Source organism: Pangasianodon hypophthalmus, chromosome 20 (genome assembly GCF_027358585.1).
Source record: "Pangasianodon hypophthalmus isolate fPanHyp1 chromosome 20, fPanHyp1.pri, whole genome shotgun sequence".
Lineage (NCBI taxonomy): Eukaryota > Metazoa > Chordata > Actinopteri > Siluriformes > Pangasiidae > Pangasianodon > Pangasianodon hypophthalmus.
The window spans coordinates 1945048-1956979 of record NC_069729.1 but is presented as its reverse complement, the minus strand read 5'-3'; the positions used below and the strand labels follow the sequence as shown (position 1 = coordinate 1956979).

Here is an 11932-nt window from a genome sequence, read left to right as displayed (position 1 = left end):
TCTGTATCCCTCTCCCATTCTCTCTCTGCCTCTCTGTATCCCTCTCCCATTCTCTCTCTCTCTCTCTCTCCCTCTTTCTCTGTATCCCTCTCCCATTCTCTCTCTCTTTCTCTCTTTTTTATATGTGTCTCTACGTCTTTTTTTCTCTCTCTCTCTCTAGTCCTCAGTGGTTCATTTTTAAGAGGAGGAGCTGACCTCGGAGCAACATCCCTGCTCTTTGGCATGACTTATTCTGTTTACCCAGCATCCCCTCTGTTTACCCAGAGATCCTGTGGAGAGAGACAGGCATTCACGCCAGCCAGGAGTAACTTACCACAAGTGTGTGTGTGTGTGTGTGTGTGTGTCTGTAGTAGGAGCTCCAGACAAGAAAGAAATATCACCCATGAGCTCAGAGCTAACTTTATCTCAAGTGTCTGAAGGACATTTTGCAAAAATGGTACCATTTACAGAATCAGGGTAAACACCCTGTGTGCAGCTATGAGGAGACACACACACACACACACACACACACACAGACACACACACACACACACAATGCTTCTCATATCACAGACAGAGAGAGATGAGGTTTTAGCAGACAGATAAGACAATAACGAGTGTAATCAGTTACTGAATAAACAGCAGACACACGTCTCCTCTTCATATGTGCATAATCCATTGCTACACACACAAACACACACAGACACACACACACACACACACACACACACACACACACCTACAGTTCATAAACAAACAGTTTGTCCCAAAACCTCCACAATGTCCCCAGATGTAGTCAATCAGCCAAGACGCGTTTGCTGTCCAAACCTCGCTCTGTAGTTTTTGTGCTAGAGCGATGAGGTTAATTTAGGAGAGAGACCATTTTAACAGGATTTGTTCACTAGCTCAGTGTCCGAGGACGAGGACTTCCTGAGCATCGCCATCTTCAGCGCCTCTTCGGGGGGATTTATGTCCTGGGGATCATCATTTTAATCCGGTTTATCACTGTAAGATTTCTGTCCCATGTCACAGACAAAACTCTGTAATCTGCACACTGTAAAAGAATCCTGTGGTTGTGAGTTTGTGAGATCGGCGGTCTCGTGAATGCATAACGTGACCGATTCAGCACAAACGCACCCAGCAACAAAGTTCTGTCAAAGTCTCAGAGTGTGAGCGCTGCTGCTACGACGCTCCTCTAAAATCCACCGACAGGATGACGCTGAACTCACGGGACAGCTACAGATACGTTAGCAGCGATGGAGAAACGCAAACGAAAAATGCTAACAGACAGAAAAAATCTCCTTATTGCTTTAAGCTCACACTGAAGAATGTTTGAGTTTATGCGATTTTCTGCACAATCACGCTGATTAATGACGTAAACAACACAGAACGTGTAACGATCCTTAGAGGATCTTTATCATATAATCCGACACAAAAAACACGTTAAATATAGATTTTATTGGGATCTCGAACAGTGTGATGAATAATAACCAAGTTTTTTTTTTTGTATGGGAACTTTTACTTACTTATGCAAATGAGGCTTCATCTAATTGCATATGCATAAACTTACTTAATTACTTAATAAAACCAAAAATCAAGTGAAGCCAGAAGTAACATGTTTGTTCACTGTAAAGACCTTTACAGTTTAACACTTTTTTTAATCTAGAAAATAGCATGCACTGATTGTTTTTTTTTTCACTATAAATTCATTGTGTTATTTTTTTTTTCACTAGAAATATCCAACAATCATTTTTACATGTTTTATCCATTTTAAAATCTTTGTTTATATGTTTTAAATTGCTCTGTAATATCTTTCTAAATAGTGATAGAAATGAACAGGTTTGATTTAAAAGGTTGTCAGGATTTCATTTCTTTTGTTTCAGTATAAAATCTAACGGAAATACAAAAAATAATGAACATTTTTGGGAAGTTCTTCTGTAATAACCTTCTAAATAGGGATAGCAGTGAATGTGTAAAATATCATGAACGCAAGTCGTCTAGAAAGTGAAATTTTTTTGGTGCTTTTTAAGAAAAACTGTATATGTTTTAAAAATAAACAATGTCTACTTAGTGTTGTTTATGAATTTGACTTGATTGTGAAGTGGGCGGAGCTTAATGCTGAGAGAGTGTAAGGGGACAAAAACACTGAAATAAACATTTTTCTGTTGAGTTTTCATATTGTATTGCTAGAGTTTAAAAGAAGGTGTGTTAAAGGAGCAATTTGTTTAAGAAAAGACCAAAACCGTCATTTCTACCTGTAGTGTTTTGCCTTAAATTCATGTATCCACCGATACATAGGTTGCTCATATGCTTTGCATGTATTAGAACATAAAAGTTATCCAAAAAAAAAAAAATCATCTTATGTCTAGATCCTTGAAAACAATTAGGAAAATAATTACAGTAACGAACCAGACACCAACATCGAGACTTCTTTGCCTTCAAGATGATGCTTTGATTGCTTTTAAGCTCTCCGACGCCCTTTTGTCAGTTTTTGTAAATAACATCATTGCTATATAACAATGCATCATTGTTAGCATGATTAGCATGATTAGCCTCATAGCTCATAACATTGTGTAAACAACATTGGAACATTGTGTAAAATAATATTTGTGGAAGAACTATTTCTTCCACAAAGAGAATCACACACAGTGCTGTAGCACATAGAGCTGTTAGTGTAATGATTAAATGTCGGGTTTCTTCATCCATTAATCGGGTTTCCATCCATTAATGTGAAGGTAATTTTACTCTTTCGCTCTTTTAAGTGGTGATTAGGGGAGCGTTGAAGTGTGTGCATGTGTGTACGAGCTAATCACTGTGAGCGCTAATGTACTACTGCGGAAATATTCTGTGCCATGTCTCCCACACCTCACTGAATCACACACACACACACACACACACACACACACAGAAAGAGTGAAACCCTGGCATTGGAGGTGGGGACGAGTCTGTACACGCTTCTCACAACTCACATCTCTGCTTCCACGTTAACCACCACCTTCTCTCAGGAAGCGTCCCGGGAATGCCGAAACCTCCAAAGCGGGCGTGTGCCAGCGTCATGGTTGCCTCATAATCCGCTTTCTAAAGAGCATAGTCTTTTCAAGAGCCAGCGTGGACATGATCACGATTTCCTCATTTAATTTCTTCATAAAACCAGGAGTCATGAGAGGAATGATTTGATTTTCCTCAAATTATTCCAGACTTCCGGCACAGGCAGGATAACTGAACTAAATTCAGCTCATGCATTAGCTCCAATCAGGACTACAATCTGAAGGCCAAGGAGGGTTTTTTCCCCCAAATCTGAAAACCAGGAATATCCGGAAAACTCTAATTTAGTCTCTTTTGTACACTTTCCTACAGTCTTCAGTTTCCATCAGGTGAAAATGAGAATATGTTGTGAGAATACTCATGTTGTGATTTCTGCGTATACATAAATTCAGAAGCTAGGGCAAGTAGAAACTCTAGTGTGCTGCTCCAGAAACCTACCTGTCGAGGCTAAAAAGTGGTAGCTAACGTAATATAATTGCATACAGGGCTCTAGTTAGCTGGTTACTTGTTAATTGGGCCAAAACCATACAGTGTATAGCCGGCTTTTGTGAAACGAACATGTATGTGATCATGTACATCACGTTTGCGCCCTCGACAAGCTACATTATTCGATTCTGGCTAGAGTCTCTATTTTCTCTCGATATGTTTAACATCGAGGTGACTTTGTGCAGTAAGCAGGTTACTATATAATGGTTTTGAGCTTAACTTTTTTTGTCTCCACATACCATGTGCTCCTCATTCTGAAAAGATCGGCTGTCATCCATCCACGCTAATTAATCCACCAGCAGAAATAGTTCTGCCAACAGCCAGATCACATCTCGACAGATGTGTGTAGTGCAGCAGGCGGTGGGATTCGGATCGAGTGGTACACGCTGTAGGGACGGTGCCAAGGAGCGTCACAACACCCTGACATACCCCAAGTTTAAACATAGCGACTCACCAAATGAAAACTTTTGTTTAGCTATAAAAAATAACGGCCCTGATACGAAACCTGCCTTGTCCTGGTTCTCCAGGCTACTGAGTTATCCACACCACATCACACACACTCATACTCACTTCTAACTTCTAATACACACCTTAACGCACTTCACACTCACAGTAAACAACACCAAAATACACTACACAACTCATCTCTACAGCTAAAGTGTGTTTTTCTCTCAGTCAAGAGGTTCACATTCTCTCACTCACTTTTCAGGGGACTGTTTGCACAGAGTATGTAGCTGGAAGGTGCTAAAATAGCACTAAAACAGTAAAACACACACACACACACACACACACACACCAAGAGAAAAGAAAAGGAGAGAGAAAACAGTAAGCGGTGAACACATGAGACGTATTTAGAGATACAACGGTTTCATGTTTCATCCTGGATCTGAGATCAGTGTTGATAATTTTACCTGCAGACGTGTAGTTTTACTGTGTACTCTTAAAACAATCTATATTGAAGAAAAAGAGTTACACATTTTGACTACTGGCTTAAAAGCAATATTTTTTCAGTAAGTTGAGTAAATACCTTGGCTTTTTTGTGTATAGCATGTGTATTCATAGGGATTTTTCAGGAGAATTATTATTATTACTCAGATAAACTATCATCAATCTGTATTAATGCACTTAATTAGCTCATTAGCTCATTGTTTATTTGTGGTTAATTATATTAGCTGCATTTTTTTTAGTACAAATAACATCCAATTTGGATTCATCACAATTCAGTATATTTCATATGGATTTCCATGAGAATTATGTTCATATTTTTGTGTTTATTTTCCTCAGGTTTGAGAAAGCCACTATTTAAATGAAACACATTATTATTATTAAAACATCATTATTATTATTAATATTTTTAATTATTATTGATATTTTTAACGTTATATATAATGGAAAATACACATGAAAATAATGTTAAAGTGGTGTGGTGTATATTCTGCCTAGTCAGCTTCATTTTCCGCATGTGTGTTCACTCCTCTCTCATGTGTGTTCCACTCATCTCTCATCTTTTTTTATGCCGGAGTGAAACGGCTGCTTTCTCTCCAAGCATCTGGATAATCTAAAACCTGCCAGGTGATGTACACTATATACGAACCGTCATGCGTTCCTCTAACTGCACCCCCTCCTTCTCATTTCCGCTAGACAAACTCGGACCATCTGCTTCATGCAAGAAATATCTTTGTGCCAGAGTTATGGGTTTTTAACTAGAAATGAAACTTTACACCATTTGAAACCGGCCTGCTTTTATCATCTGCTTTATCGCTTTGTGCATAATAAGCACTGAAGACAAACGACATGCTGATGGGACCATCTATCTGTCTTCCTCCCTCTCTCCCTCTCTTCCCCTCTCTCTCTCTTTATCCTGCTCCACATGGGCTTAGATCCAAAACTTTTTTGTCAGCTGAACCCCTTCAAACTAAATTAATTTGCCTTGTATCCCTTTAAGGAAGTTAACATTAAGTGAACCTTTTGTAATAAATGGCAAAACCTGTGACTTAAACCGTGTTACGTTTCAGTTTGGGAAATTTAATGTGACACTGATATTTCTATCACAGTCTTATGAACCTCCTGCAACACCGCCAGGATCGGGGAAGCCCTGGTTTAGATGTTTCTGGGTGGAAAAAAAGAGAGTATTTAATTAGGATATTAAAGAGGATATCTGATCCTAGAGCGGATCTCACTCTGATCTGCGTGTGAATATATGAACTCACTCATTTGCCTTCGATATTTTCTAATGAACTTAGTTGGTGCTGTTTCTCAAAATATAAACAAATAGAAGCTGATTTCAGTCTGGGTGATTTCAGCGGTCTGTTACGATCGTTACGCGTCACAGTACGGGATGATATCGATAAAATCCTGTATGAATTATATAACAGACTGTGTGATACAGTGTGTTCTCCGTGTCACATAATCGGATGAAGACCCTCTAACGATAGACCTGTGATGAAAACGACTACGTCCTGCTCGTGTCATCAGTCCAGATCCGGAAATCAGATCGTGCGCAAAACCTGGCTTTCGTAAGCGCAAACATTCTTCAGGTAATAAGAATATATTTGCAGTCCATGAGCACGCTCTGTTTACATCTGTAGCTGTCCTGTGATTTTGGCGTACGGTGTAAAGTCTGCTCGAATGAATGCAGATTATATTCATGGCCTTCGTATCTGACCGTGCACATGAAAGTAAACACCGCCGACTCCCTCATGCACACTTCTAGCTCAGTGTAACTCGAGGAGCTTGAACGTGACCGTAAAGCATTTGGCTGCAGTAAATCTTCACACTTATCCTGAAATCTGAACCTCAATCCTGCCACGCTGAGCCTCGCACACTTTACTCCATTCGGGAATCACTCTCCGTGTCGTTTGATGAGTCTAACCAGAACCGTGGCTGAAACCGAGCCTTATAAAAACAAAAGCGTGCTAATGGATGGGTTTCAGACGAGGCGCTCCAGCAAAGCAGTGCTTAATAAGGCAAGGAACTGGTGGACCACATCGCTCAGATCTTCTCCACTGATACGACTCACTTTATTTCCCTGCAACAAACAGCCTTCTAGTTTTTCCTCCATGCAGGAATTTCTTCCATTTGGATTATGAAATAAAAAGCCTACTTTCCTGTTTAGACTAATGGACGAGGTTTTCGATGAATATAAAAGGGGAAGAATTGAGACATTAAAACGATTCCATCTGTAGAAGTATCTGTCTGAATACAGGTTTCATCTGAAAAGCCCTGCAGTCCTTATGTATCTCTCTAACCCTCATTCAAAGACATCAATTAGTTTCCAGTGCGCCTTAAAAGTACGCCAGGTAACAGATAAGTGCAGGACACAGATTGGATGGACTCTTTTTTTTGTAGATGCATGGTCTGACATTTTTTATGTTGGAGTAATTGAGGTGGTATTGTTAAGAGCTGTGCATTAAATGGGATAGTTTGGAAAAAAATAAAATAAAATTTAACCTGAATGCGGCCAGATCATCTAAAATCTTTTTTTCATGAATACATACACAAACCTCCATAGATTTGCTTCAAGCAAGAAAGCCTGAAATTAAATCTTTTTTTTACCCAGTTAGTTAGTCATTTATCAGCACCAATCATGCTAAAAGACAAAACTGCTGCTTTTCTGGACGCTTCGATCAAAATCCGTTTACTACTCATCACGATTCATCTTCTGATTTCTGACTTCGTCTCCACGCATGTGACTGTGGGAAAGAAAAATACTGTAATATTTAAAACAATAATATCATGTGATGGCTCAGGATCATAGCATCATGTTTATGATCTGTCCTTCATGTTGTTTCCTGTATAGTCTGTATATTCACTTTAAAATAAATAATGAAATAAAATAAATAAATAGCAGCAATAGTGTATGTTTACGAATTTAAGTTTAAAGTGGAAATATATTAGCGTCTGCACCTTCCAGATTTTTGGTCATATTATGTAAGGTCATGTGAATGCGTTTGGTGAAATAAGCACTGAGTGTTAAAATTATAATTTTTTTTATTATTATTAATATTATTATAGCTTGAGCATTATTATTAACTTGACCATTAGCAACATGGCAACAATAATACAGTTGTTTGGTATAAAAGCAATGTGTCTGTAAATATCAGAGTCCGTTCAGTCAGAAGAGTCTGTTCGGTCACTCATATGTACCCGATGACGTCGTTACAGATGATTGGCTGCCGGCTGCCTGTCTTCATGAGCGCCGTGAAGCGGTAAAAGTCCGTATCGAGTTCCTGGAGGTCCATGTGAGATTTGTGGAAAAACGGAACTTTCCGCGGAACATCGACGGGACACGAGAGACGTTTGGGTGCCATGGCGGCTCTGTTCGCCCGAGACGAGTCTGAGACGAGCTTTTTCTGTCCGTCTATGTTCTGTGAAATCCTCGCTATCCTCCGCCTCACGTTGACCAGAAAGTCCTTGGCTAGCCGTTTGCTTGCGCTAGGCCTCGGTTCTGTCGGTTCCGATGGACACTCTGGCAAATCCATCCAGTTCTGAATGAGGTCAGCAAAGCTATTATCCCCGAGAACAAGTGGATGCCGGTTGCGGCCTTGCGTTAGCAGCGCCGCCGTCCAGTCTTCCGGTTCGCTCGGCACCTCGAACGACGTCCACTTTTCCAGGCAGGCGTCCGACGTGGATTTGGGTCGCGTTCTGGGACGGGGGCTCGGTTCTAGATCGAGATCGGCCGATGCGGCGCGTACCTTCCTGAATCGGCGCAGCACCACGGGTCCCTCGTCAGGCCACGATGCCTCCGAGTAGCCAGAGTCAAATTCGAGGCTGCTGGCCGCGCTGCTGTCCTCGTCCTCCAGGGGGCAGGAGAGCCGACAGGCCGAGTCGGAGCTGCTGGAGTCGCTGGCGTCGCTGACTCGGAGCCGTGCTCGCCGCTCACGCCGTCCAATCAGCAGCTTGCAGGGGCCGGAGGAGGGCTGCATCATGCAGGTCCGGTGTAGCTGTTTCAGGTCCTGCAGGGAGCGCATCATACAGCGCATGTGCTCACGGAGACACCCACCCGAGTCCTGAACACACAACTGAGGGAGAGAGAGAAGAAACCTGGAGTTAAAACACTGCTGTCCGGAACAATAACGTGAAAAACACCTTACAGTGTGACAAGCAGTGGAGCACACCACCTTAAAAAAGGCATCACGGAGGTGACAAAGTCACCATGTTACCACAATGACAGTGATGCTAGGCTTTGCAATTCTTCCAGAACAACTGCGCATTTCTTTATTAAAGATTTGCATGTTTTGTAACTGTGCAAACAACCAGCAAGATTTTTTTTAGTAAGCGATGAAATGAAACACTGTTTTTCATCATCAGTTTTACTGTTTTTATATACGTTCCCAGTGTCACGATGAACTGTGCTGTGATGGAGAAAGGTTCCTAAGCTGTATTAAAAAAGGCTCGAAACTCCGACATTGTAATTGCAAATCCTGCAAAGCCTCGGGATTTATGCAATCTGTGACTACAGAGAGGATCGTGAAACTATTCCTGTCTTACTGTCTTTTAAAAAAAAAAGAATCAAGCCTCACTGCCAGAACAACATGTGATTTATAAATGTTAGTGTTGCAGAACAACCTCAAAATAGGTGACGGTTACGAGAGTGTGTTTCTTCTGCAACCAGATAGTTTTGGTTTTACACACTTGGAAGTGTGGACAGGCTCAGACATGAAGGGATCAGACTGTAAGAGCTGCACCCTGCGCTATTCAAACTGAGAACAACACAGCAGTCGGGAACTCGTCATCGGTTTTAATCCAGACTGTTACACCCTGCTGCACACAAAAAAACATGTGGACGAGAATGTGTCGAAATCCGTTAGAGGGAAATCAGTCAGCCACACCTGATCGATTAAAAGAGCTACTCACCACGCCGGCTCACACGCCCTGTCCACAAAATCTACAGTATATCCTCATTAGCCGACTGCCCAGATATTAACAACTAAAATGCAATAAAAATGGGTGGTTGTTCAGGCAGATGATTTGTGATCATCTGAAAACTGCGCTGGAGAACAGATCAGAACAGATCACTCCCCAGCGCCAGCTATGACTCACATCAACCTTGAACGCTCGCCAAATCCTGACTCAAAAATAACCCCACAACCGGCCAACGCCAAGCCTGACTCCGATATCCCTGTTCTGATTGGTCGATATCAACCACTGGCTCAATCGTCCACCACGATTAATCACAGACCCTGGACAAATCTGTCCAAGTATGGGAAAAAAATCCAACATGCATCTGAAAGTACGCATCTGTTGGGTTGAAGCCCAGGAGAGGTGAAGATGTTTAGAGTTTCATCCGAGAAAGCTGCTCCTGTCTTGTCCTTCTGTTACAATAACTAGCCATGCCAATAATTACATTTCGCACCATGCTAATCACCTAAGCGTTACAGTTTAAGACATTACCGCTTTATCATTTCTAGCAACTTACACAGAAATCTCATCCGGTGAGCAGAAGTAGCCGCTGTCCTGATGCTGTCTTCCAGATGGGATAGTCTTTATATCTGGACTGTGAGCACTGCCCAAAAACACTGCCTACTTAATCTGCCTTCATCCAACGCAAAACAGAGGGCGGGACGATGTGTCCACGATAGCGTTATTGTGTGATGAGTATCACGATTTATCGTATCACTGATTATCAGCACTTGCCTAATGATAAACCTCAAGATCAACATTTCACTGTATAACACCATCAAAAATTGATCTCCCGAGATAGTTTGCTGTCTGACGTTTGCTTCTTAACAAGTAATGGAAGTCTGTTTTACCAAGAAAAAAATCCCTCATAAACCTTGCACAAGTCTTTATATACTCGTTCCAAGCTTTTATAGACTGCGTCCTAAACCACATCTGCAAATCAGCTTCGCATTTCTGAACGAATTGGATGCACGCTTGTGCCAGATGTTTACAAAGAACATTTCGGGTGAGCTAGACTTCCACTGCTTGTTATCTACATTAGCGTTGTAGCTTCAAATTGAAAACTACAGGAGCACTAAATGTCCTGACTGATTGAGTACCTACGAGGAAGAAGGAGCATTGTGTAAATTGGATTATTCACCAAACTGGTTCTTTAAGGTTCACTCGTTATCGCAGGAGTAAGATCTACTTTGCAAACTTGTTTTGAGGAACTGATTCCTAAAATCAGGTTCTCCATATAACAAAACAAAACAAAAAAAAACTAATTATGTTAACCGATAATATTCAGACTAAGGTGTTGTGGCTGAGTCACAGAGCCGTTACTGTGCTGCAGATCACATCAGGAAGGTCGCTTATCTCCAGCTCTCGAGATTCTCTGTGAATAATATCTCACGCTTCATCTCTGAATCCTGTGTTGGACAGAACACACACTTCTACTGATGCAAGGACTGATAACCCTGGATCTCCTCACAAAAAAACAACTTACTCTGGGTTTTAAGGGGATGAAAAAAAATTCATGAATTAGTCCCAAATGAGTCCAGAGCATGAAGACCACGAACATCAGCATCACTATCAATTTAAAACATTAAATTCTGGTGCAGGATGTGTTTTTTAAGCAAATGATTATATTTTTTATTAAACTTACATGTCACTCAAAAGCCAGTTTATGAAGTCTGCAATGCTCAAACACGAGTAATAATTATAGTGTTAGTTATAATGCATGTATGCAGTGCATGCAGAAGTAATGAAGGAAATGTATCTGAGCCCAAATCTGAAGACACAGCCTGCCAATTTTTGTGCTTCAGCTCAAAACCTTTGCACAAAGAAGTTCTGAACAAAAATCAGAGCATGCAATAGAGAGAGAGAGAGAAAAAAAGGATAAAATTCGTGTTTATACACATCTGTATGGGGATCAGATGCAGTTTCTGCAGCTCTGGGTTAGGGTTAAGCCACTGTTTATCTGAGGAACCATTAAAGCTTAGAAACAAATACAATTACATCAATAAATGTAGTAATAAATGTGCTTACCATATCTGTTTTTTGCTGAAGACTCAGTAAATAATTCAGTCTCTCCAAAGGAGAAAAAAAAAAGTCCTAAATTAAGCTGATTGCATTAAATAACGACCAGCTGCGCAGTGCCTGAAGCTCGTGAGAATAAATAAGACTGGATGATAAAGCTTTAAAAGATGTCGTGGATATAGAAATAGAGATAGAAATAGAAAACATGTATAAGGTCCAGATGTTGCTCTGATCTCAGCTCTTTGGGGGAATGGGCTCGTGGCAGCTGCGAACGTCAAGTTTGAGCGCGTGCCTTGTTCTGGAGTCAGCCAATCAGAAGCGGGGATAAAGAAACTGACCAATCAGAACGCGCGTGAAATGCGAGCGCCTTTTTTTTTTTTTTTTTTTTTTTTTTTTTTTTTTTTTTTTTTTAATCCTCGACCCGCCTTCTTTTTAATTTTATCTCAGGAAAATGAAACGCAGTAACAAACCGCCATGTTGCGCAAAAAAGCAGACAAAAATA

The 11932-nt window shown here is 40.9% G+C and overlaps 1 protein-coding gene across 3 annotated transcripts; it reads right to left on the bottom strand.

The window, feature by feature from the left end:
- Positions 1-7482: 7482 nt before the first annotated feature.
- Positions 7483-11698, bottom strand: inka1a (inka box actin regulator 1a). Of its 3 annotated transcripts, none has more exons than XM_026935221.3 (2): positions 11440-11698; positions 7483-8531 (listed from the first exon to the last, which is right to left on the bottom strand). In XM_026935221.3, the coding sequence occupies exons 1-2, from the start codon at positions 11440-11442 to the stop codon at positions 7647-7649; spliced, it is 888 nt and encodes a 295-aa protein (XP_026791022.1). In that variant the 5' UTR covers positions 11443-11698; the 3' UTR covers positions 7483-7646. The 3 variants fall into 3 exon arrangements, with proteins under 3 accessions (XP_026791022.1, XP_026791023.1, XP_026791024.1); XM_026935222.3 differs by lacking the exon at positions 11440-11698 and adding an exon at positions 9929-11419; XM_026935223.3 differs by lacking the exon at positions 11440-11698 and adding an exon at positions 9367-9919.
- Positions 11699-11932: the final 234 nt, after the last annotated feature.